The 27,896-nt window shown below is 46.2% G+C and overlaps 1 protein-coding gene across 2 annotated transcripts in view; it reads left to right on the top strand.

Annotated features, from left to right (window-relative positions):
• PGBD5 (piggyBac transposable element derived 5) overlaps positions 1 to 27,896 on the top strand; it is a 669,748-nt gene that overhangs the window by 232,208 nt on the left and 409,644 nt on the right. For both annotated transcript variants that reach the window (XM_073551842.1, XM_073551843.1), the window contains exon 4: positions 21,140 to 21,320. In XM_073551842.1, the coding sequence (XP_073407943.1) occupies positions 21,140 to 21,320 (181 nt within the window). The remainder of the gene's footprint in view (positions 1 to 21,139; positions 21,321 to 27,896) is intronic.

Raw genomic sequence — 27,896 nt, 5'->3', positions numbered from 1 at the left:
ATGTAGCCCCCTCAGAGTATAATGCAACCCCCTCATAAGACAGCCCCCATAGAATATACTGTAGCCCCATCATAGAGCATAATGCAGCCCCCCTCATATAGTATGATGTAGTCCCCTGAGAGAATAATGCAGCCCCCACACAGAATATAATGCAGCCCCTGCACGGAATATAATTGTTTTGTAAGGCCCGTTTCACACTTCTGTTTTTGACCATCAGTCAAAATCCGCCGTTTTTAAAAAAAAACGGATCCGCCATTTTTTTGGGCAGTTCCGTTTTTTTCCCCATTGAGATGCATTACCGGCGGATCTTGACGGATGGCCATCTGTTGGATCCGTTTTTTTGCGGATCCGCCAAATTTTTTGCGTCCGCCGACATGCCCTGACGGACCATGCAACGTTTTTTTTGCTGCAGGATCCGCATTTTAGAGTGCGCATGCCCGGAGAAAGGAAGTCAGCCAGAAATTTAACCCTGAAATCATTTCTGGCGGACGGAAAAAATTCTCTCTCTCTCTCTCTCTCTCTCTCTCTCTCCTACGGTTCCTTTAAAATTCTTCATTCATCGGATCCGTCAAAAAAAACGGTCCGGTGGCATCCGTTCACATCAGTTTAGCAACGGATCCGCTTTCCGCCATTTTGGCGGATTTTGACTGGCGCAAAAATCTGAAGTGTGAAACAGGCCTAACGGATTCAAGGGATTGTAATGAATAAGAAAATGCTCACGCGAGAATTGAATAAACTTAAATTGATTTACTTATTAAATGATAAGATTAAATGATAAACAGTATAAACAATAAATGCATATGAATCAGAAACAAGCATTATTCATACATTACATTATTCAGGTAGAAATCCATCAATCTGTGTCCATCTCTCTCTCTCTCCCTCGGAATCTCTGTATCTCACATCTCCAATCTCTTCTCCCTATGTGTAACTCCTCCCTGTATGTCTGTGTGCTATTTTTATATGTTAAAACTGTACCTTGAAACTTCTCTAAAGGCTTTGATCTCTCATAGTATGTGTCCTGGGGACTTAGCAACCTCCAATTCACCTATACAGGATAAAATTTCAGGGAAAGTACTGATTAGTTGCCTCTCATCTTTGAATGTCAAAGGTCATTTGTTTAGAAGATAAGTGTTAAGGTCATAAAAAACTGGTATTTGCCCTCCTTGGTCGATTTGACCATCTGGTTGAACAAGATTCAATGACCTTCTGCTTGACTCCTTGAAAGTAATATATTATAACTAATTGAAACCATATCAATAATTGGTATTAATTAATTGGAGTGTTGAAATCATTAAAAATATCTTGTACAATACATTCCACCCCTGGTTTCAATCACTTTAATTAATTAACCTGCCACTAAACTATACCATTTATCATTTATTGCATTGCTACCAATCAAAAACCACTTTGTTAAAAAACAACATCCTGGGCTTAAAAGGGAAAACAAAGCAGAAACAAACATTGGACCAATTAAAAAGTAAAACAAAAAACATTGGACCAACAGGTAGTGAAATATCAAATGTCTTTGTAGATATCTTCTTTCTTCTGATCTTCTTAGACCACAAATCTAAATGGGTCTCTGGTGCAGGGAAGCAAGGGGATTATTATGCCCTCATCATCAAAGCCTAAATGCCAAGGTGACTTCACTACTTTCCCTGGATAGCAAAAGAACAGACTCTAAAGAGTAATCTATCCCTGCCCTTTATGACATTAACCCCTCGTTTCTCCAAAGCAATGGGTGAGGGGAGTCCAGGTGTCCATGGCTGAGCATAAGAGTCCCTTCATCTTCTATTGCTGTAGCTGTTCCGGGCCTCACTTTATACGCCATTTGGTTTCAGGCAGAAGCTTCCCTAGTTAGTTGTCCCCTCACTTGTCATCAGCTGACAATTATGAGGCTTCATACTATGTTCCGGATTTTGAGGGAAAATATTCTGTATGTTAAGGGATCTAAGTGTCTCTTTGGTGTACAGAGGATTTTGTTTTTGTGATTCATTTTGTCCCCGTCTGCTATTGAAATGGACCCGGCCAAGGTACAGGCCATTTATGATTGGGTTCAGCCCACTTCTTTGAAGGCTCTCCAGAAGTTTTTGGGTTTTGCTAATTTCTACCGTAAATTTATAAGTAATTTTTCTGTTAAACCACTGACTGATTTGACCAAAAAGGGCGCCGATGTGGTGAATTGGTCTCCAGAGGCAGTCTCGGCATTTCAGGAGCTTAAGCGGAGATTCACTTCTGCTCCAGTTCTATGGCAACCTGATGTCTCACTCCCATTTCAGGTGGAGATAGATGCTTCTGAGATTGGTGCAGGAGCCGTTTTGTCCCAAAGAAATCCGGTAACTTCTAAGATGAATCCCTGTGCCTTCTTTTCTCGAAAATTTTCCCCATCTAAACGTAACTCTGACATGGAGAATCGGGAGTTGTTGGCCATGAAATGGGCATTTGAAGAGTGGAGACATTGGTTGGAGGGAGCTAGACATCAAGTTGTGGTCCTCACCGACCACAAGAATTTGATTTATCTTGAATCAGCCAAATACTTGAATCCCAGACAGGCTAGGTGGGCCTTGTTTTTCACGCGTTTTAATTTTGTGGTCTCCTTTCTTCCGGGCACTAAGAATGTAAAGACGGACGCCCTTTCCAGGAGTTTCTTTGCAGATTCTCTTGATGTGACCGAGCCTACTACCATTCTAAATGAGGGTGTAGTTCTTTCCGCCATCTCTCCTGATTTGAGACGTGCCCTGGAGGAATTTCAGGAGGATAAACCTGAACGATGCCCTATGGAAAAATTGTACGTCCCTGACCAGTGGAGGAAAAGAGTAATGTCTGAAATTCATTGCTCCGCGCTGGCTGGTCATCCATGTACCTTTGATACCAGAGATTTGGTGAGTCGGTCTTTTTGGTGGCCTGCCTTATCTCGTGATGTCAGGAATTTTGTGTAGTCCTGTGGGACTTGTTTTCGGTCCAAGCCCTGTTCTCTTGCTAGTGGTTTGTTGATTCCCCTGCTAGTGTTCAGAAAGCTGTGGACCCATATCTCAATGGATTTTATCACTGATCTCCCTGTCTCTCAGAGAATGACTGTTATTTGGGTGATCTGTGATAGATTTTCTAAGATGGTCCATCTTGTACCACTCCCAAAGTCTTCTTCTGAGTTGGTGCCTGTGGTTCGTCTGCACGGGATTCCTGAGAACATTGTGTTGGACAGAGGAGTCCAGTTTGTTTCCAGATTTTGGAGAGCTTTTTGTTCCAAACTGGGAATTCAGTTGTCTTTCTCCTCTGCATTTCATCCTAAGACCAATGGGCAGACTGAGAGAACAAACCAGACTTTGGAGTCCTATTTGAGATGTTTCATATCTGCTGATCAGGATGATTGGGTCTCATTTTTGCCATTGGCCGAATTCGCACTAAACAATAGGGCTAGTTCTGCCACTTTGATGTCTCCTTTCTTTTGTAACTTTGGGTTTCATCCTTGATTTTCTTCGGGGCAGGTGGAAGCTGTGGTAGAGAGAATGCAGCAGATTTGGGACCAAGTAGTGGATAAGTTGTCCCACGCTCAGGAAAAGGCCCAACGATTTTCCAACCGGCATAGGACCATTGGTCCCCGGTTTAAAGTGGGTGATATGGTTTGGTTGTCCTCAAAAAATATTCCCATGAAGGTTGCATCTTCAAAATTCAAGCCAAGGTATATTGGATGTTATAAGATTTGGGAAATCCTTAACCTCGTTTCTTTCCATTTGGCTCTTCCAGCTACGTTTAAGATTCATAATGTTTTTCTTAAATCTTTGCTGAAAAGGTTTGTGGAGCCAGTGGTTCCCATGGCGGCGCCCCCTGACCCTGTACTGGTTGAGGGTAATTTGGAGTATGAGGTAGAGAAGATATTGGATTCTCGTCAGGCTAGACGGAGACTTCAGTACTTGGTCAAGTGGAAGGGTTATGGCCAGGAGGATAATTCTTGGGTCTCTGCTGACATCCATGCCAAGAGATTGATTCTTGCCTTTCACCGGGCCCATCCTGATCAGCCTGGTGGCATGGATGAGGGTTCGGTGACCCCTCCTCAAGGGGGGGTACTGTTGTGAATTCCCTGGCTCAGACTTCTGAGCCGAAGCTCCCCCTGCTCCCTCCGGTGGTTACTGGAGGTAGTGGAGCTGGCCAGATTGACAGAGATCTGCCACCTGATGATGATGATGATGACGATTGGAGATCTGGGGTTACTAATTGGAGTATTTAAGTCTGCAGACTTCCTGCAATCCCTGCTGGTGATTGCTTTCCTGTGCATTCTGAGGTCTGATGTCTCCTGCCCTGATCCTGTATTGTTCAGCTAAGTGGTTCATTTGCTAATCCTTTGCATCTGATCTGGTTTTGTCTCTCTCTGCTTGTTGTGCGGGTTCAGCTTGCTTCTCTGGGGGCTGTGCAGGACCACCGCTCCATATGTTACAGCCTGTGTCAGTTTGTTCAGTCCCCTGTTATATTGGTCTCTTTTGCTTTGCTCCCAGTTCATACCAGAGTGCTGATATAGTGGGGGCAAAGTCATGTGACTTCAGTGTTTTTTTGTACATCGGACGTGTTGGATTTTTCAGGGTTTTTGTGTGATTGCAGACAGTGTCTTTCCTTCCCTGTCCTGTCTAGTCAGTTTGGGCCCCATCGTTTGCTCAGTCTATTTTTCTGTCTGCGTTTGTGTTTCATCTTGTCTCACCGACAATATATGTTTGGGGGCTATCTATTCCTTTTGGGTTCTGCTCCGGGGCAGTTTAGATTTCACCTTTCTTGCTTTAGGCTTAGTTAGCTCTCCGGCTGTGCCAAGGCATCTAGGGCATCGTAGGTACGCTCCACGGCTATTGTTAGTTGTGTGGATAGGATCAGGGGTCTGCAATCCACTTAGTTACCAACCTCTCTGGTTTTCTGGTGGCTTAGCCTGTTCCTGCCATCCTTCTCAGTGACCCATTCATAACACGGGGGATGAGAGAAGCATCGACAGGGTGGGGGCTCCCTCCGTGTTTCCCTGAGACCCCCAAGCAGCGCGATGTGCTGCGCTGCTTGGAGGGTCTCTTTCCCTGCAGGCCTCTGGATCCAAGATGGTCGCGGGGGCCTTCGAGGGCCTGCAGGGAGGCAGCTCAGTGCCTGAGAGAGCAGGCAGTGAGGAAGCCTGTGCAGCGCCTGTCAGATCGCTGATCTGACAGAGTGCTGTCCAAACTGTCAGATCAGCGATCTGACACATTACAGTGATGTCCCCCCCTGGGACAATAAAATAAAGTAAAAAAAAAAAAAGGGTACAAATAATTTCTAAAAAAAATCCCTAAATAAGTAAAAAAAAATATTCCCTAATAAATTAATTTTTTGGAAATAAAAAAAAAACAGTAAGAGTACACATATTTAGTATTGTCGCGTCCGTAACGACCCGCCCTATAAAACTGTCCCACTAGTTAACCCCTTTAGTGAACCCCTTAAAAAATAAGAAACAAAGCAAAAAAAATAAGGCTTTATCATCATAGCGCCGAACAAAAAGTGCAATAGCGTGCGATCAAAAAGACGGATATAAATAACCATGGCACCGCTTAAAATGTCATCTTGTCCCGCAAAAAGCGAGCCACCATACAGTGTCATCGGTAAAAAATAAAAAAGTTATAGCTCGCAGAATAAAGCGATGCAAAAATAATTATTTTTTATATAAAATTGTTTTCATTGCATAAAAGCGCCAAAACATAAAAAAAGACATAAATGAGGTATCGCTGTAATTGCACTGACCCGAAGAATAAAACCGCTTTATCAATTTTACCTGACAATGGGTATTCGCGATACCTATAGATTCCTCCCCATCTACTTTAGGACTGCCGAACCCACTAAATGATGACTCACACACCTTTATTGGATACATTTTCCACAGCAGCCTTTTATTAACATTTTAACAAAACATTTACAAAACAATGTTCCCAAAGGAGGGGCGGTCCTCGAGGCCCCAAAATTGGAACTGCCACATGTCAATGACCCCATAAACCTTGTCCCCAGTACGAGTCCTGCCTCTAGCAGTGAAGCACCAGCTCAGAGACTCTAATACACTCAACCGGACAATATCTGCCCGAAATTCCCGTGTATTTCCGCTTCTGTTCCTCAGTGTGACCATTATGTTCCGTTCCACGTTAATCCGCCCAAGGGGGAGTCCAGGACCTTACAGATCCCCCCCTCCAAACCGCCGTTTCCTGGCACCACCAACCTCGAGGACCACTCCCACCACGCCGAGCTGCCATGATAAATATATACATAAATGCAAAACATTTGTTAGGAATTCGGAGTTCTTAACCCATTACACACCCCATATCTATGGATCCTGTAGACAATTCCACCATAACCCCATAACATGGGCGGGTGGGTGGGAGCTTGTTCCTACTGTGATGGGGCACCCAAAATGGTTGCCCTACTAAGATGGCAACACCCTCTTATAGTCCCCCCCACTCCCTCATGTGACCCCTCCTACACCTCTGAAGCCCCATCCCCTTGTTGTTGTTCAAAACCTTTAACCCTTTCCTTACCAAACCCCTTACATATCACCTTCCTATAGTTCCCCTCAACCGGCCTCACTTGACAATGGGTATTCGCGATACCTATAAATTCCTCCCCATCAACTTTAGGACTGTCGAACCCACTAAATGATGACTCGCACACCTTTATTGGATAAATTGGCCACAGCAGCCTTTTATTAACATTTTAGCAAAACATTTACAAAACAATGTTCCCAAAGGAGGGGCGGTCCTTAGGCCCCAAAATTGTAACTGCAACATGTCAATGACCCCATAAACCTTGTCCCCAGTACGAGTCCTGCCTCTAGCCATAAAGCACCAGCTCAGAGACCCTAATAGACTCAACCAGACAATATCCGCCCGTAATACCCATGTATTTCCGCTTCTGTTCCTCAGTGTGACTATTATGTTCCGTTCCACATTAATCCGCCCAAGGGGGAGTCCAGGACCTTACAGTTCCCCCCCTCCAAACCGCCGTTTCCTGGCACCACCAACCTCGAGGACCACTCCCGCCACGCCACCAACAAAAATGTTCTGACCCCTCAAACATTTGTGTCCCGCCACACATTCAAGCCTTTCCCTATACCCTTGTCATGGTCACGTGTGTCAGGACGCAGATGTTTCCGCAAGGCGGACCCATAACACACGTGACCCTGGATACACCGCCTCCAGTGGGGCGCATTTAAATAATAAAACGTGCAGGTGGATACGCCGCCTCCACCTGGCGAATTTAGGTATTACACGTTATACATACAATAATCAAATAATAAAGGGGGAACCTGGGAAACTTTAACAATGGTGGGCCCTGCGATAAGGAATGGGGACATGGAGACCTCCTAAGCTCCCCTGAGCCAGTGTCCCTGCACTCCTTACATTCCCTAAACAGGCTCCGCACCTGTCGCCGCACGCGTACCTTAACGCCCTTATTCACCCTGACCCTAAACCCTCACTAGGGAATGGGTCGGTGCGGAGACTAATCCCACCACTGCTCTAATAACACACATGAGGAAAGAGACAATACAGGGGAAACACCACTTAGCTTTGCTCTGTTGCGTGCGCTCCTAGCAACAGAACCCTCCACCTGAGTGCATCTTCTCCTCCACCTGGATCCATCACCATAACGGGATCCTTCACCTTAGTGCAGCCTTGGAGCAGAGTCCACCACCAGTTGCAGCTGCTTAGAACCAGAGTCGCAAGGATGAGTTCAGCTGCTGACACGAAGTCGAGCATGCTTGAGTCCAGCTCAGCGGCCAAGTCCCACATGGTGAGTGCCACTCTCCATAGTCGCCACTCCACCAGCCCATGCAGACACTTCCCGCTGACACCATCACTGCGACTCCACCACGCCATGCCAGCCCTTCGTCCAGACACCATAGCTGAAACACATCCCCCTTGGCTAAGCTGCGCAGGACTCCTCACCAGCTCCATCCTTCATCCAGGCTCTCCAAAAACAGAGTGAACACAAACTCACAATATCACAGGCAGTGATTGCACACCTCTAGCACACCTTTATAGGGTGTCACACCTGATACCTAATTAAGTGCAACCTAACCTAAACCTAAGGTGCGATACCGCTAACCACCACCGGGGACAGTCAAAACACCTTTGAACTTAACCAAAGTAAAAAAAGTTCACTTTGTGCTTTTAATACCGCCAGATCCAACACTGGATCATGACAGCCCTCTTGAATTGCCAAACACCAAAAATCCAATCCGATTGCATTCAGATGGATCCCATCCTTCCTCCAATAATCCCCATCCCCCGATTCCAAATCCATGTGGCGCACCACTATCGCCCCATTCCTTGCCATAAAATGGGACACTGTGCGATTTACCTTTATCCTAGCTTTATTCACCCCTCGGACCGATCTCGCCCCACGCCACACCTTCCTAGGGACGATGTCCGACCAGACCACCAGAAGCTTGGGAAACATGGACCACAGCCTCAACATGTCAAATTCAATATCCCTTATTAAGTCCCTGCATGGACGCTTCCCCAAATCGTTTCCCCCCCAAATGGATTAGCAGCACTTCCGGAGTCCGATCTAGGCGAACGAACCTATGAAACTCGGGTAATAGTTGCTTCCACACCATACCCCGTTTACAGATCCATCTCAAGATTGCGAAAGTCCTTGGCACGCCAAGCTGCCTCCCATCTGAACGAACATCAGGTCTCATCGCTGCCCAGAATACAAAAGAGTGACCCATTATCCACACGAGCAGCTGTCTCGAATCTGAAGCAAATAAGAAAACAAAACACCATAACCACAATAAGACCTTGTGGACAAACACTAGACCAAATTAGGGGGTACATATGAACGAAACCTCACCGATTCCCACCGACCAATCCTTCTTACCATGTCCTCACCCAATCCCCTCCTTGCGGCCTCCGTAGCCGCCCCAATCCGAAATGAGTGACCGCTGTACTCCCTTGCTGGCAAGCCCCCTCTTTCCAAACACCGCCTGAATATCATTACGAACTGAAAACAAGACAGGAATGAGCCATCTCCATGAACTAACAACGGGTCCGTAAACGATCTCCCTCCTGTTCCGATATTCCTCATGCAACTCACTGGGCATAACAGAGACTCGCTCACCTAAAAAAGTACCACCTTACAACCCTTACCATCCCTATCTGTCTCAGAAGACCGCAGAATTATTTCTAACCGATCCCCAAACATGTCCACATCCTGTCTAAGCAGCCCCCCTTTTTTAAAACGGGAAGGGCTCACCAATTCCCCCAACCGAAAGGCCCCAAAGAATGCCAAAGAGAATGCCAATTTAAACAAAACAACCTCCTCCAACGATGCACATATGTCCTTCAAATGCTCGCCCAAAACTAACAGTACTTCATAGGATACCGGACGTCTCCAGTCCGAAACCCTCCAGTTTTTTCTCCATCCCTTAACTGCTTGCAAAACCAAGAATGACTTAGTTAAATCCCGCAACCCCCTAAACTTAAAGCCGAAAGCCAATCCTGACAAAAAATTATTAAGCTTCGGAACCGACCAACCCGACTCCCAACTATGACCCAATAACAATAGTAACTTGCTCTCATCCTCCCAGCCCCCGCCTAACTGCAGCTTCCAATCTTCCCAAACACGCCTAGTTTTCAAATAGTGAGCCCATGTTCCCATTGCCAACGACCTGGAAAACAATTCTCTTACTGCCCTGAGAGAAGGCTCCATAATTCCTCAGGGCAAGCCAACCCTGTGGATTCCGCTTGTGGCGCCAGTTCTCGAAATCGATCCCACTGCGAACAAAAAAGAGCTTCAAGAATAGGGTACATTCCTTTAGGCTGGGTCTCGGCCGTAACCCAGAGGTTGCAACTCAAACCTACCCACATCAAGTGCTGCAAAACCCTGACCACGATCTGATAGGGAGATGACAACGAATTTATGGTCTTTACGGCTCCCAACGACTCGCAATGGAAACAGATTTTTTTTGTCACGTACCAACTTTCCCCATAATGATAGAGCCAACCACCATCGGAAAAATTTCACGCACGACCTGATTGGCCAACAACTCCGATGGCCATTGTTCCACCAACCACATACCGCGAAAAAACATGCAAAAACCTCGATTGCCAGATGAAATTAGCATACCCAGTGATTCAGCCGACACCACTGGTGCAATCCAAATCGACTTCCCGTTGTAAGATTCCAAGAAAAGCACCCAAACTCTTAGGTCGCCTTTTAACTCCTTTCTCAGCCATATAAAATGCGACGGCGATGTAATCCCAACTGTAGCCAAAGAAAGCCTCCTGCAAAAGGCTCTCCCCATTGGCATAATCCGACAAGCAAAATTAAGCTTGCCAAGCAGCGATTGAACCTCTCTCAACGTTGCCTTCTTCAAACCACATATTCGGTTTACCATAGCCCTCATATCCAAGACTTTATCCTCTGGAATCCTACATTCCATCGCCATGGAGTCAATCTCGATCCCTAAAAAACTCAGCGACGTGACTGGGCCCACGGTTTTTACAACGCCAATGGGACTCCAAATTTTTTTGCCACGCTCTCCATGGTGTGAAGCAAAACAGAACATGCATTTGACTGCGCCGATCCCATAAACAAAAAATCATCCAAGTAATGAATACAGGAGCTAAGACCGGACACTTCCTTAACTGCCCATTCCAAAAATGTGCTAAACGTCTCAAAATATGCACATGACAATGAACACCCCATTGGCAAACAACGATCAATGTAAAAACCCCCGTTCCAAAAACACCCCAACAAATGCATGCTGTCCAGGTGGACCGGTAGCAAGCGAAAAGCTGCTTCAATGTCCGTCTTTGTCAACTGAGCTCCTTGGCCGCACTCCGTGACCCAAGTCAACGCCAAATCAAATGATGTGTACAAAACTGAACACATCTGCGGGTCGATCCCATTGTTAACTGACAAACCCCTTGGGAATGAGAGGTGATGTATCAACCTGAACTTGTTCGGCTCTTTTTTAGGCACTACCCCCAATGGTGAAACTCTCAAATTATCCACAGATGGGGATCTAAACGGCCCTGCCATTCTCCCCAATGCCACTTCTTTATTCAATTTTTCCGTGACCACTTCAGGGAATTCTCTGGCCGACTACAAATTCTTGGTTGACAACTTCACCTCAACATCCACAAAGGGGATCCGAAACCCGTCCCTAAAACCATCCTGTAACAATACCGCTACATCCTTATCCGGGTACTTATTTAGATACCGCTCCATCTCTGACAGTCGCACTGGAGTCACCCCTTTTTTCAAATCCGTCAGACCCTCTCTGTTTCCCACCCCTAAAGCACTTTGCTGCCCCGTGACTGCCTCCACATGAAGAACATTCATGTTTGAACTTACATTTTGTCCCGAATTTAGATGCACCATCGTTAAAGGAGAAGCACAGTCCCTTTTGCAATGCCACTGAGTGCCCTGACTGCCCCGAACCCCTGGTGCCCCCGGAAAAAAGCTGCGTTCCTTGTCCTGATTTGACCGGGACCGTTACTCTCATCCATAATGCTATATCTTTGTGGTCCCAGCGGATGCTAGGTCTAACTGCCGGAATTGTTCATCATACCTAAGCCAACCCTGACCCCCATACACTCTATAAGTCTCGCCAATAGCATCCATATAACAAAAAATGGGTGAACAACTTTCCGGTGATTTTTCCCCAATCACGCTAGCTAGTATAGCGAATGCCTGTAACCAGTTTGAAAATGTTCGGGGGATGAGCCGAAACCTCCTTTTCTCCTCATCCTCTTTTTTTGAGTCATCCCTCCGAACCCTATCTAAATTAAAGCGATCCAATGGGAGCAACGAAAAAATTTCCACGTACTCCCCCTTCCATATCTTTTCCCTAACGGACCCGGTGGAATTCTACTCTTCAATGACCCACTATCCCTCGTTGACCCTACCCAAGCTGACAGCGGCGACGGCTCCCCCTGACCTGTCCCTGCATCCCATGACCTAACCAAATCTCTCAAACCTTGAAAAAACAACCCCATGCCGGCACTAGCCCCCCTGCCGACAATTCCCCATGTGCATTTACATCAGAGGCTAATGATGGCTGTAAGTAATTTACAGAGTTCCTCTCACTTAGCTGCCTGGGTGCTGTGTCCCCAGCGGCCGTCGATCCAGGGTCCTGATGTCCTTGGTGCATGCTTGAAGATCTTCTGCTCCTGGCAATAGCTTCCGACGGAGCTCCATGCAGCCGGCCCGGATTGACCGCTGTGTCCATCGTGGGCATCATGCGCTGATGTGACCCGTCCTGTCCCCCTGACAGCGCCGGGTATGTAGTATATTGCTCGTGGGCCATGTAACCCATCATCCCCCTCCCAGCTTCAGCATCCCCCCTTTCAGGCAGGAAACCCCTCTGGTACACCACACCCCCACCCTCTCCCCCATCCCACGCAGGCATATCAGTTTGCCTGTCTCCTTGAATCACTGCAGCAGTAGCAGCAGCAGCCATATGGTGGGCGGGTGTAGCACTCTGCCACTCACCGGCTGCTCTGCGTTGTAGCTCCCATGGCACTGCATACCCCTCATTCGGCCGTGCAGCATCATGCATGCTGGTTTGTCCTACTGGCTCCGTGCTCCCGTCCCCAAGCGCTGCCGTCCCCTCGTTCAGCCGTGCAGCCTGGTGCACGTTGGGTGGTCCTGCTCCCTCTGCTCTCCTCCCCCGCGCGCAGCTGCTGTGTGGGCGGGTCTTCCTCTCCTGCTCCCAGGTGAAGGCACCATGGAAACCAGCCCCCGTGCTCCCTGACGATTCAGCCGAGCTGGACCCGTTCCTGGCTGGGCACCAGCCGCACCTGCTCCCGGCTCCTCAGCGGCCATAGACGCATGTGTGGAGGGGGAAGCCGACACCTCCCCCCGCTGCAGGTCCCGCCTCAACCCAGGATTCCTCCCAGCCCTCTGTCCCCGTGTCCTAGGCCCATGGCACGAGGCGCCAGCTGGAGGGTCCCCGGAGGGGCTCCTAACACGTGGCGCCGAACCCGGGGGGTTACCTCTGGGCTGAGGCGCTCCGGAGGCCTAGCTCTCCGAGGCCATCGCCCGTCGCCATGGCCTTGTGGATGAGTGGTCCCCCCTTCCTGCAACAGGCCCTGTAGTGAAGCCTGCAGCCATCCTGCGCCCCTGGAGCTCGCAGCCGCTCTCAGCTGCTGAAGGATCGCTTCAACGTCCATGATGTAAGGTAGAATCTGAGCTTGTTCCTACTATGATGGGGCACCCAAAATGGTTGCCCTAATAAGATGGTGACACCCTCTTATAGTCCCCCCCAACTCCCTCATTTGACCCCTCCTACACCTCCGAAGCCCCGTCCCCTTGTTGTTGTTCACTTTTTTTTTATTAAAAGTGTCTTTTAGCGAATGACAGCTGCCAAACAAAAAAAACTGCCATAAGTAGTAAATCAAAACCCCCTTTATCACCCCTTTAGTTAGGGAAAAATTATAAAATTTGAAAAAAATGTATTTAATTCCATTTTCCCATTAGGGTTAGGGTTAGAGTTAGGGCTAGGGTTAGGATTAGGGCTAGGATTAAGATTAGGGGTGTGTTGGGGTTAGGGTTGGACTTAGATTTGGGGGGTTTCCACTGTTTAGGCACATCAGATGCTCTCCAAACGCAACATGGCATCTGATCTTAATTCCAGCCAATTCTGCGTTGAAAAAGTCAAACGGTGCTCCTTCCCTTCCAAGCTCTGCCATGCGCCCAAACAGTTTTTTACCCGCACATATCAGCCTACTCAGGACAATTTGCACAACAACTTTTGGGGTCCAATTTCTCCTGTTACCCTTGGTAAAATAAAAAATTGGGGGCAAAAATATTATTTTTGTGGAAAAAATATGATTTTTTTATTTTAATGGCTCTACATTTTAAACTTCTGTGAAGCACTTGGGGGATCAAAGTGCTCACCACACATCTAGATAAGTTCCTTGGAGGGTCTAGTTTCCAAAATGGGGTCACTCATGGGGGGTTTCAACAGTTTAGGCACATCAGGGGCTCTCCAAACGTGACATGACACCCGCAGACCATACCATCAAAGTCTGCATAACAAAACGTCACTAATTCCCTTCCGAGCCCCGATGTGTGCCCATACAGTAGTTTTCTCCGACATATGGGATATCCGCGTACTCAGGACAAATTGGACAACAACTTTTGGGGTCCAATTTCTCCTGTTACCCTTGGGAAAATAAAAAAAATTGGGGACTAAAAGATCACGTTTATGGAAAAAATATGATTTTTTTTATTTTGATGCCCGGGCGTTATAAACTTCTGTGAAGCACTTGGGGGTTCAAAGTGCTCACCACACATCTAGATAAGTTCCTTGGGGGGGTTTAATTTCCAAAATGGGGTCACTTGTGGGGGTTTCCACAGTTTAGGCACATCAGGGACTCTCCAAAGGCAACATGACACCCGCAGACCATTCCATCAAAGTCTGCATTCCAAAACATCACTACTTCCCTTCCGAGCCCCGACGTGTGCCCATACAGTAGTTTTCTCCCACATATGGGATATCAGCGTACTCAGGACAAATTTCACAATAACTTTTGGGTTGTGTTACCCTTGGGAAAATAAAAAGTTCTCACCACACATCTAGATAAGTTTGTTGGGGGGGTCTAGTTTCCAAAATGGTGTCACTCTGGGGTTTCCTCTGTTTTGGCACATCAGGGGCTTTCCAAACGCCACATGGCGTCCGATCTCAATTCCAGACAAAAAAGTCAAATGGCGCTGCTTCCCTTCCGAGCTCTGCCATGCGCCCAAATAGTGCTTTACCCCCACATGTGAGGTATCGGCGTACTCAGGACAAATTGCACAATAACTTTTGGGGTCCAATTTCTCCTGTTACCCTTGGTAAAATAAAAAAAATTGGACCTGAATTAATTTTTTTGTGAAAAAAAGTTAATGTTCATTTTTTTTTTAAACATTCAAAAAATTCCTGTGAAGCACCTGAAGTGTTAATAAAATAAACTTATTGAATGTGGCTTTGAGCACCTTGAGGGGTGCAGTATTTAGAATGGTGTCACTTTTTGGTATTTTCTATCATATAGACCCCTCAAAGTGACTTCAATTGTGATGTGGACCCTAAAAAAAAATGGTGTTGCAAAAATGAGAAATCGCTGGTCAACTTTTAACCCTTACAACTTCCTAACAAAAAAAAAATTTGGTTCCAAAATTGTGCTGATGTAAAGTAAACATGTGGGAAATATTACTTAAGTATTTTGTGTGACATATCTCTGTGATTTAAGGGCATAAAAATTCAAACTTGGAAAATGGCAAAATTTTCAAAATTTTCACCAAATTTCCATTTTTTTCACAAATAAACGCAAGTTATATGAATGAATTTTTACCACTAACCTGAAATACAATATGTCACGAGAAAAACAATGTCAGAATCACCAGGATCTATGGAAGCGTTCCAGAGTTATTACCTCATAAAGTGAAAGTGGTCAGAATTGTAAAAATTGGCCCTGTCATGAACGTGCAAACCACCCTTGGGGGTAAAGGGGTTAAGCGTACTGACACATATCTCCCCGCTGCATGGCTGGAGTTGTTGTTGATTGTTCTTGAAGGGCGCCCCTAGCCTTGGAGATGGGGAAGGAGCCCCTGGTCCCAGGACACCCAACAACAGAGTCGCGACAACACCCTTCCCAAGTTTAGAATGCACTTTATTCTCTCTCAGAATACGCAGTACCTGCCTGACAATTTTTGTATGAGACACATAATCCTGTGAGTGTATAAGAATGTCATCAACGTAAATAATAATAAACCTCCCTAAAAGACGAGAAAAAAAATCATTAACAAATTGTTGGAATACAGCAGGCGTGTTGGTGAGACCAAAATCAAGATTTTCAAATTGTCCCTCCGGGGTGTTAAAGGCTGATTTCTACTCATCCCCCTGTTTGATCTGGATCAGATTATAGGCCCCCCTTGGGTCCCATTTAGAGAACCATTTAGCTCCTGCAATCTGATTAAACAGGTCAGCAATGAGTAGGAGAAGGTACAGATCCCAGACTGTAATTTGATTGAGCTACCTAAAGTCCAGGCACAGCCTTTACCCACCATCCTTCTTTTTGACAAAGAACCCCGCTGCTACTGGCTATGAAGACGGCCTAATATATCCTTTAACTAGACTCTCATTTATATACTCCTTTAGAGCTAATCTCTTTGGACCAGATAAATTGTAAAATTTGCACTTTGGCTCCTTGAATCAACCTTATAGTACAGTCATAGGGCCTATGTGGTGGAAACTCCTGACATCCATTCTCTGAGACTATGTCATAAAATCAGAGAGAGGGCCAGGAAGGCTTGTGGTAACCGCAGAAATACAGGTTCCTAAACAGTGGTCCATATAATACGGGCTTCATTTGGTTATCTGCTGAGTCTGCCAATCAACACTGGGATTATGGAGGGCTAACCAAGGAAATCCCGACACTACTTGTGCAGGGAGACCCCCAAGAGCATACATAATATGCTCCCTGAAAGAAGTACCCCTATGCGGAGTTTCAGTCTCCCTGAGTCAGAGGTGAAGAATCAGAGGCAACAATTTGGACTGGATTGGACAGTTTTTTTCAAATCCAATCCTGAAGAACGGACGAACTCCGTGTCAGTCATATTTTCCCCAGAACCACTATCAAGAAATATGGAAACAGAATTCTTCTGACCCCCAATCGTAACCCTGGCAGGCATCAAACATTGAGACACCATGGTGAAAGATATAGGTAGACTCAGGTTGAGGTCCCCTGAACAACCTGGATGTAAGAGTTTTCCAGCTGCTGTCACTCTTTTGGCACTGAGGGACAGGACTGACCAAGTGTCCTGTTTTACCACAAAAAAAACACTCTACCCCTTTTGAGTGGAATAAGGGTTTTCTTTCAATGGAACATCCTCCTAAACTTCTGCATGGACTCGGGTGACGTGGCATATGGTAATACAGGTATAGAAAAACCCTCCCAGGATTTTTGGTTTCATGGGACCTCTGCCTAAAATGCCTGTCAATACATATTACTAAAGCCATAGCTCCACTTCAAAGAAGGGGGAGTCTCATACATAAGCAAAGCCTCCTTCACTCTCTTAGATAAATCCTGGAAAAACTGGCTTTTCAGCACAGAGTCATTCCACTGTGCATTCATGGACCAGCGCTGAAACTCAGCACAGTAATCCTGTGCAGAGAATGGATCATACATTTGTCCAATGATGTTCCATCAGGAATATCATAGATTAGCCTGAGAGCTGAGAGAAATCCGTCCACTTTCAAAAAAAACAGGTAAATCAGAGGGTAAGGATACATGTGGGTCTCCACTCAATAGACAAATAATAATTCCCACCCTCCAGTTGCAAATAAAAATGCAACTTACACGCCTCTCTGAAAGCAACAAACTGACTGCGCTCCCCTAAAAATCTGTCCTGAAGAGGCAGTTTGGGTTCCTGAGCAGATTGATCCAGTGTGGTAGACTGAGCTCTCTGCTGAGCTGCCCCCTTTAATTCAGCCACCTGTAGAAACAAAGCCTGCATTCGGCTCTCAAGAACCATAGACAGACCCATACTGAAGTGTAGGGAAAAGTAAGACCAGCAATAATGTCACGGTGTGACTATGGGATAGCAAGGGTGCTCCTAGTCTTACCCTAAGGCAGTGTTCCCCAACTCCAGTCCTCCAGAGCCACCAACAGGTCAGGTTTTGAGAATTTCATTAGTATCGCCCAGGTGGTGGAATTATTGCCTGTGCAAGTGAGCAGATCTCACCTGTGCAATTTTAAGGACAATCCTGAAAACATAACCTGTTGGAGGCTCTTGAGGACTGGAGATGGGGAACACTGCCCTAAGGCTAGGTGTCCCTAGCTATCTCTGTACCCGAGATTTTTCCAGAGAGTGAAGATGCCTGAGCTTTATTCCTTACTATGCTCTTAAGCAGCATTAGTCAGTAACGTGTATGGGGAAATACAAAACAAGACAGACAGGGCAGAACTGAAACAGTCACGCAACATACTCTCAGGGAAATACACAAAAGGACATAAAGTGTAAAGCCTAAGAGGCAACAAAGTAATATAAAGACGCCTAGGGAAAAAGGGAAGGATAAAGCTAACTCTGCTTGCAACAACTTTGGTAATAATCAGTACACCAGAATGTGTCCCTTCTCCTAGACCAGTATAGCGGAAACTATTTCTGGCGTCCCCTGATCAGCTGAGCCATCTTAAATAGGGAAAGAGCTCACATGACTGGTTCTCCTGCAGCATGTGACCACAGGCAATCAACAAGCTACGTTCAGCAAAAATTTAACTCCTCCTAACCTGCCTAGGAGCTGCAGCCCTAGAAGTCAACGCCTGACTCAGCTTTCAAGACTACTTGGGTATCTTCATCAGGCATGGTATAATAAAGTATCTGAAGAAACACACTATACACAAAAAGAGCAGAGACATGACAAAATAAATGGAACTATATAAATAACAAGCAAACTGGGAGAAGAGAGTGAATCCTTAATTAGCTTAGATAAGTTGTGTGAAAGATTTATTGTCCCAATTTCCATGTAAGATCAGAAACCTGATGCCTTCACTGTCTCAGCAGATTCCTCAGATTCTGTAGTGTCATAAATCCTTGTGACAGATTTAGCCTTGTGTGGAGGGTATCAAAGACTCAGGCACTCGAGTATCAAATTTATATTCCCAGACCCTTCGGTATTTTTGTGATTTGAAGTTGCCTTTAAATATAACCAATTTCATATGGTTTATGTTGTATGCTGGACCACAGTTATGTTTGGACATAGGTGGATGGTTTTTTTTTTCTGTCTGTAATTGTGTGGGAATGAGACCTCATTATTGCTTACAGTTTCTGTCCTGTTTCTCCAACATATAGACCCCCAATACGATACATAGTGCACAGTACAACACTTTGGAAGAAGAACATGTGCATATCCTGGGAATCTTATAGTCCTGCTGTACATTGTTGATCTGTATCCTGTCTGTGGTCTTTACATGAGTACATGTTTTGCAGCTCTTCACATTTCAAGTATAAGTTCCTCTTGGTGTATCAGACGGCATTGAGCTTCTGATCAAGGTTTTTCTTAAATTTGTAGGTTGTCTGTAGAATAGCAAAGGAGAGTGCTTGAATATTATCTTCAGCCGGTCTTCCTTGTGTAGGATATGGTAACGTTTCCTAGCAGTTTCTCTGTCGGTTATAGGTCACCACCAGAGGTATACAATTGTTTTTTTTCCGTATTAAAGTTGTTTACTTCTAGGAATCTTTGTGGTTATAGTGATTTTATGATCAATGGAGGTGGGACGTTAACCTTGGTTTAAAAATGTCTTTTTAAGATGTGTTAACTAGTCATCGTTGTCTATTGGGCTGGAACAGATATATCTGCAGACTTGGCTATAGACAATGGACTTTTTAATGTTTTTTTGGGTGGTCTCATCTAAGGTATGTGGGCCAGTCAATTGGTTTACAATACACGGATCTCTAGATTGAACCTTTTTTTATGTTTGTATCCAAAAAGTTGATTTCTTAATTTCTATTGTGTTGAACCTATTGTACACCATGTATGATCAGGCTGGATGGCGAGAGGCTCCATAGCAAGTGCAAAAGGGGACACCCCTGCCTTGTATCACATTTTTGTATAGGAGCTGCTGTAGAAGCAGGGTGTTTTAAGGTTAGCAGACGCAGAGAAATATAGGGCCAATAAGGTGGCAAGAACAAATAACTTTTCCTGTATTTTGGTGTGTGGCCTGCAGTCAGTTTGTTATCCATTTTATATTGTTGGTTTATGGACTATATAATAACTGAGGACTGCCCTTAGTTGTGGAAATTATTTCGATTGGCTACTTCATGTATACATTGGAAAAAAATACAGTTCCTCCGCCCCCCTGTAAGTAAATAGAAAACTAGACTTGACTTCCTAGACAAATGCAGTCATCATACTCACAGAAACTAGACTTCCTTAATTTCAATGTGTAAAAAATATCAAAGGGCACGCTCCCTAATGTAAAACTAAATAGCAAGATTGGGATGATGTGTAAAGTATATGCTCACACGGTGTAGTTGTGCAAAGGGCACACACAACACTAAGACACAATCCAATCAGCTGGATAATTGAATAATGTTGTGCAATGTGAGATTTTGGCAGCAGCTGGGAAGAAGGGCACTGTGGAGATTGTCGGTCAGGCTAGGTTTGAGTATCCACTTTCAGAAAGGATTAATCAGCCATTCAGAAATGTATTTTACAGTAAGATCCGCATCCTCATCAGGTGTGGAAGATCTGTGTAAAGTATGCTGCTTGTGTTCTGAATCTGCTGACAGATTCTTTTCACATACAGGCCTTAGACTAGACGTCCATCTTGTCCGGTAGCTGTCTCTGCTTCTGGCAGTATCTGCTGAAATAATTTTCTCATCAATCAAGGTATCAGGATGTTTTCTGTGCCAGGGCCCAGGACTGAATAGAACTAGGAGAATGGAGATACAAGACCATAAACATGTGATCTCAGATGCTGAATTCTTGTATAAAGTATTGACATTAGCTTAGGGGAGTCAGGGAATTTAATGATAATAAACAATAAATTGAGGATGATTTCTGATACTCTAATGTAGGGTCAGATGTTTTCTACTGTAATAAATTGTCTTTAAGAACCATTAAATTTATATCCGCAGGATTCCACCCCTCAATTATTTACAGTATATGCACATGTAGCTCTTGGAAATGACGTGCTATGCATGACTGGAAGCACTTTTGAAACTTCTTGCGTCCTTCTGCTTGACTGACAACTCCTTTCCTTGAAGTCAAACAGCAAAGATGCTGCCAATCAAGCAGGGGAAATCATTGCTGGGCGGGAATAGAGCCGGAGTGTCATAGCCTTGAGAAGTGCTCCCAGCATCCAAAGCACCTTCAGCTTCCATTGCATATCGATTCAAACGCAGATTTCTCTTATCACAGGGGAATAGACTAGCCAACCAGAGGTATGGCTGGAATGGTCTGTACAGGAGCTACATAGGCATATAAATAGTTTGAGGGGTGAAAACCTGCTGACAAATTCACTTTAAATGCAGGTGCTATTTAGGTAAATGTAATATTACTTTTTAAAATCAAATGCATTTTGATTATTTTATTTACACATTAATTTACAAGTTTTTCTTATTAATGAATACAATGTTAATTATTTATCTTTTTTTAAAGATCTTTGTTCATTTGAAGGAAGGGAGTGGTACAGACGGCCTTGACACCCTGAAAAACAAGACACAACTGCACAGCACTGTAGCTAAGAGCTTGTGTCAGAATTCATACGGAAAAAATTACATAATATTTACTGGCCCAAGTATCACAAGTTTGAATTTATTTGAAGAATTTGCAAAACAAGGTATGTCATGCTTTTGCTGTGTGCTCCATGACACAAATGTTTAACAATATGTTTTACTATTTTCAGGCAATCGCTGCATTTATAGTACAAAAAGAAGCAAGTATCAAATTTCCATTTCTTTATACCATAGGTCATCTAAATGTAAACTGTATGGTGTTCACTGGCACTTATAGAGTACTTTACCTCCAATCATAAAATAGCTGCGTCATAGTGACAAAAAAGTAGACCACCACAGTTCTGCTCAAAATTAAATGCCTATAGAAAAAGTCAGAATTGTTCTGGGGTGGTCACATGTGTCCTTTATCTGTCTCACATTACCACCCTGACAACATCTCCTTAGCTGCACCAACAGCATTACTACCTATAGCAGAAGACCCACCATCTGCAGCTGCTCCCACAACACTCTGCCCTCTGATGCTACTATCTGCCTCCCCTCCCAGTGCTCAGTTTCATTTTTTCATGTTTGATTGAAATGGATCTGTGGCGCCCCTGAGGCTCAGTCGCCACAGAGGTACTGCACCTCCTCTTGAGGTGTGGTACCCCACCATCCAGGTAAGGTGGAGACTCCCAACCACACTCCAACACCTGCACCCCACACCACAAAGTAGTGCAGCAAAGCACCTTCGGCGGCTCCCTGCTTGGAGTATAGCAAAGCACCCATTGGTGGCTCCCTGCTTGGAACACGAAACGTGCTGGGAGGTGAGTGGAGTTAGTTTATAATACAAAAAGCGGAAAGATTTTAGGGATTCAGTCATTCAGTCATTCAGTCACTGGGAGTGAATGAGGATGCAGAAGGACAGAGAGTGAGACAGAGAAGATCCCTGGGAGAGGGATGGATGAAGGAAGTGCTGCAGCAGGCCACAGTGACCTGGGTCTGCTGGCACAGGAAAGAGACATAGAAAGGAAACCTGATTGTTCCATAGAAAGAAAGGATTAGTACGGAACGTGAGGAGTAAAGGAGAACAGAGGACGTGGTTTAGAGGAGAACCCTTCCTAGAAGTTCTAAGCGCAAGGCCGGGGCCCGGTCCCCGAGGTTGTATGGATGCTAATGATCCTGCAGCAGACACCGGAGGAGTAGAAGTTAACAATACTTTATTCCCACATCAGACTTGGGGGCACAACAGCAACTGAATAGTGAGCCGGGACTTAGGAAGTAAGGAGTCCCCGAAGCAGGCTTCAGCTGTCTGCCCACAAGGAAAGTTCATAAGAACATTGGACAGGGGGATCTCCAGTGTAACTCAGTACTAGGAGTACTTCATATATAGGCGCTATAAGAGGAGACGTTCAGAAAGGCACATGTTGGCAGAGTGTTGGAAAGGAGCATTCCATCTGGCCTGGAGGTTGACTGGGTTCCTGACTCGGAGGACACGGCACGGAGGCTGGCACCTGTTTGCACAACAGACTGTGAGTAAAGCTTTGGAACTACATGCTCTGGTGTCCTCCACTTAGTCCTGCGCCAACACACCCGGCACTGCTACATCCTGGTGCCCGACATTGCATCACCTACGCCTTCCCTTTGCCTCTACATCTACACTGCCCTGGGACTACAGCTCCACCTGTGGGGAGCTATAATATCTTTGCTGCACCATACCACCAGTCCCAGAGGATCTGCATGCAGCGTCGGCTTAACACCTCCCTTGCCGAACACCACAGGTGGCGTCACGAACTATTCATTTAATCCACTACATTCCACCATTAACTCTCCCTTTTACTTGGGCGCCCTGGGCCACGGACCGGGTCACCGCTGCTCTGACACCTTCCCTTCTGAGTTAGAGGCCCGGTACCGAGTACCCCACATACCTGGGAGGGCGACCCAGATCTATCACCAGATTTCACAATGCAAGCTGCAAACATTATTAGATAAAGTTTAACTCAAAAGATCATCCACAGTAGGTTTGCATAAGGTGAGCAAAATGTATTTAAATAATACCCATATGTTTATTAGGATTATAGTTTCAGCCCATGAAATAGGCAAAAACTGGCATGGCCATACTAAAAATCAATAAAGAACCTATTGACATGAAGAGTACAACCACAAAGGATAGAGGCTATAATTCAAATAAAATATAAATCTTCATTATTACAAGGTAAACATTCCATGAGCACATACATGATGGTGACAAAGAGACAGCAGAAGGATCTAAGGTACTTCTCATAAAATTAGAATATCATCAAAAAGTTAATTTATATCAGTTCATCAATACAAAAAGTGAAACTCATATTATAAAGTCATTACAAATAGAGTGATCTATTTCAAGTGTTTATTTATGTTAATGTTGATGATTATGGCTTACAGCCAATGAAAACCCAAAGTCATTATCTCAGAAAATTAGAATACTTTATAACACCAGCTTGAAAAATGATTTTAAAATCCGAAATGTTGGCCTACTGAAATGTATATTCAGTAAATGCACTCAACACTTGGTCGGGGCTCCTTTTGCATCAATTACTGCATCAGTGTGGCGTGGCATGGAGGCGATCAGCCTGTGGCACTGCTGAGGGGTTATGGAAGCCCTGGTCAAAGCAGCCTTCAGCTTCAGCTCGTCTGCATTGTTGGGTCTGGTGTCTCATCTTCCTCTTGACAATACCCCATAGATTCTCCCCAAACCATCACTGATTGTGGAAACTTCACACTAGACCTCAAGTGTTAGGGACGGCGGAACGCACTAAATAATAAATAATAATAAGTGCGTTTGCCGCCCGGGGTCCACCGTGCAGAAGATGTTAGACTGCTGCTATGTAATGGCAGATGCACTCTATGGCGGTATAACGCACGCAGGTTGAACGTCACCCGGAGTGCGCTGGGCGGTCTCTGTTCCTTCACAAAGACTGGCGCTGACTCTATCACTAGTTCCCTATAGACACTCGTAATATCAGAGGGAGGGGGATCTTAATGAGTCATTTGCAAGTCCATACATCCATCATCATTCACACAGTTAGCAACTAGAGTCTATACTAGCACATGGCCGAGCGGCCACGCAAACCTTTTATAGCCAGGACCAGATCCCTGAGATGGACCAATCAGATCTGGAGAAGGACCTGTGCATGTGACTCCCGATCTCCAAAGGGAGATCATCTCGTGAGCATGCTCAGTGGAGTGACAGAAGGACAGCCTCTGGAGCGGTTTGCTGCTGGACAGCCTGCATTGCAATTGCTGACCCAAAGGTGGCAGCTACAGCCAGACCCACAGAGCAGGTCTGGGCAGAGCATCGGGAACGACGGGGCTGTTGAGCAAGCTCCTCTGTGGTCGAAGGAGAATGGGAGGCCGCAGAATGTGAGGCTCTGGATTCCTGTTGTGCCGCTGCAGGAACCCGACGCCTAACATTAACCCCCTCCTAGGGCCCCCTCCCCCCTGAGTCTTCCAGTCCACCAAATAAAGTTTTTTGCCACATACCACCGTGCATCCCACAATGGCATTGACCTCAGACTCGTCCAAAGACAAGTCTGATGTCCCGGCAGATGACTCGGAAAACCGGGACATGTGAACAGGTGTGACGCTCAGGAGCAGACTACGTCCAAGAGTGGACCCTCTGGGTCACGGACCTGGAGCCCCTGGGCCGAACGCGCCAGGTGATGACCGACCCCTATACAGGGATCGTTAGGGGCAAGACTGCAGGGGTCAGGACCGTGACAGCCGGAACCAAGAGGGACGGCTCGAAGGACAAGCAGGACAAGAAGTGGAACAGGGATGCCGGACAGAGACTGGGGTACCTGAGCAGGGGGTACCGGAGAAGGAAGGACTGAAGGAGAGAGGCACAGACGAAGAGGACGGACAGAGGTGGAAGCCCCAGGGGCAGATATAGTAAAGAACGAGCTGAGGACGAAAGAACCCAGGGGAGGAAGGAGACCGGACAGGAAGCAAGAACAAAGATGACAGGCAGGAGAGACTCGAAGTTGAATGCAAGGACAAGATGAGGCGGACCAGACAGAGAGAATGGTAAGGGAGCGAGGACATGGAAGACACGAACAGGGCCAGAGGAAACAACTAGACAAGAGAAGTATAGAAACCTATAGGGGCCAAAACTGTGCAGGAATACAACACAATCACCAGGCGTCTTCCCCATAGGGAGGACGCCAGAAATACCTCATTGCCAGGAAGTGGTCACGAAGCCCAGCCCCTCAGCGACACCCACCGCCAGGTAAAGAGAGCGGTCGGGTGCGTGCCCGTGGCCTAAGGACGGCGCACGGCACCACAGCAGATGGGGAGCGAGGACGAGAGAGCGCGCAGGTGGAGGAGCGCTGGTAAGAAGAGGCTGCGGCGGGTGCCGCCGCTGATGGGGCATCGGCGGGCAAGGCAGCCGATGTCACAGTACTCCCCTCCTTACGCCCCCCCCTCCTGAGATTGGCCAAAAAATTTTTCAGAATAAAAGGGGCATTAACATTCTCTCGAGGCTCCCAGGACCTCTCCTCGGGACCAAATCCCTTCCAATCAATAAGAAAAAGAGTCCTTCCCTTGACTTTCTTCATAGCCAGAATTTCCTTTACCTCAAAAACGTCATCCAACCCAATTGGTGAAGGAGAAGCAATGGGAGTTGGTTGGAACCGATTGAAAACCACAGGTTTCAGGAGCGAGACATGAAAGGCGTTAGGGACCCGGAGAGAAGCCGGCAACCTCAGTTTATAAGCCACCTCATTGATGCGTCCAAGTACTTCGAAAGGACCGATGTATCAGGGACTCAACTTGTAAGAAGGGACTCTCAGGTGGATGTGCTTGGTCAAAAGCCAGACTTTGTCGCCAGGATGGTACGGAGGAAGGTCCTTTCATCTCTTGTCCGCATGTTTTTTAAACCGGCCGCTGGCATTCACGAGTGCCTCCCTGGTCTCCTTCCAGACCTGCGAAAATTTCATGGCAAGAGTATCTGCTGCGGTAACTCCTGATGACGTGGAAAAGGTCAGCGGAACACCAGGATTCTGACCAGAAGCCACAAAAAACGGCGACTTGGTTTATTATTATTATGGGCAAATTCTGCCCAAGGTAGAAGTGAGACCCAGTTGTCCTGATGGGCGTTGGAAAAGTGACGTAGGTAAGTTGTCAGAACTTGATTAACCCGTTCCACTCGCCCGTTGGTCTGTGGGTGATATACAGAGGAGAAGTCGAGAGAAGTGCCCGTAAGCCGACAGAGAGCCCTCCAGAATCGAGAGGTAAACTGGACCCCACAATCAGACACAATCCATTGAGGAAGTCCATGCAGCCTGAAAATCTGGTGGATGAAGATCTCGGCAAACCTTGGAGCTGACGGCAGTCCGGGCAATGGAATGAAATGGGCCATCTTGGAGAAGCGATCTGCTACGACTAAGATGGTAATGCATCCAGCTGAACGGGGCAAATCTGTCAAGAAATCCATTGCAATTTGCCGCCAAGGAGCCTCCGGAGCAGATAACGGGTGCAGAAGACCTGAAGGCAGGCTCCTGGGTACTTTGTTCTGAGCACAGATTGTACAAGAGGCTACATAGTCCATAACGTCTTGGCGGAGAGAAGGCCACCAGTAATAATGAGAGAGAAGCAAGAAGGTCTTCTTGGTTCCAACGTGCCCCGCAACCTTGGAGGAATGCCCCCAGCACAGCACCTCTGAGCATTTGTTCTGAGGAACGAAGGTCTTGCCTGGCGGAGGAGTAGAGAAATTCACCGGTGCCACGGTGATAACTTTGGCAGGCTCAATAATATAAGAAGAACCCTCATCCTCCTCAGGTGAGTGCAAGGACCTGGAGAGTGCATCCACTTTGATGTTCTTATTGCCGGGTCGGAAGTGAAGCTTGAAGTCGAAACGAGAAAAGTACAGAGCCCATCTGACTTGTCTGGAATTGAGTCTTTGTGCGGATTGCAGAGAGGCCAAATTTTTGTGGTCCGTGAAGATAGTAAAGGGGTGCACTGCCCCTTCGAGCAGGTACCGCCATTCCTCCAGAGCCATCTTAATGGCCAGCAACTCCCGGTCTCCAATGGAGTAATTGCACTCTGCAGGCAAAAAGGATTTAGAAAAAAACCCGAAGGGAACCAGGCAGCCTGATGATGCCTGCTGGGAAAGAACTGCCCCAGCTCCGGTGGAGGAGGCATCAACCTCAAGGACAAAGGGCCTACTGGCCACCGGGCGATGTAGGACCGGTGCTGAAGCAAAGGAGCGTTTCAGGGCAAGGAAGGCGTTCTCGGCTTCAGAAGACCAGCTGTTTGGCTTAGTTCCTTTATGGGTCAGGGCTGTGAGGGGCTTGGTCACTGTGGAAAAATGAGGAACAAACTGTCGGTAATAATTAGCGAATCCAAGGAAGCGCTGGATGGCTTTTATACTAACGGGACGGGGCCACTTGAGTACCACAGAGAGCTTCTCCAGATCCATCTTCAGACTGGAATCTGTGATTATATACCCCAAGAAGGGTAAGGACGTTTGCTCAAAGAGGCACTTTTCAATTGTGGCGTAGAGATGATTTTCCCGAAGACGATGCAGGACCATGCATACACTCTTCCGATGAGAGGATAAAACGGGCGAGAAAATAAGAATATCATCTAAGTATACCACCATGCAGGAGTACAGTAGATCCCGAAACACCTCGTTAATGAATTCCTAAAACACAGCCGGAGCATTG

Source organism: Dendrobates tinctorius, unplaced genomic scaffold, assembly GCF_039654945.1.
Source record: "Dendrobates tinctorius isolate UK_male_01 unplaced genomic scaffold, ASM3965494v1 ptg000181l, whole genome shotgun sequence".
Lineage (NCBI taxonomy): Eukaryota > Metazoa > Chordata > Amphibia > Anura > Dendrobatidae > Dendrobates > Dendrobates tinctorius.
The sequence above is the reverse complement of the archived record's forward strand: the minus strand, read 5'-3'. Positions and strand labels throughout refer to the sequence as shown.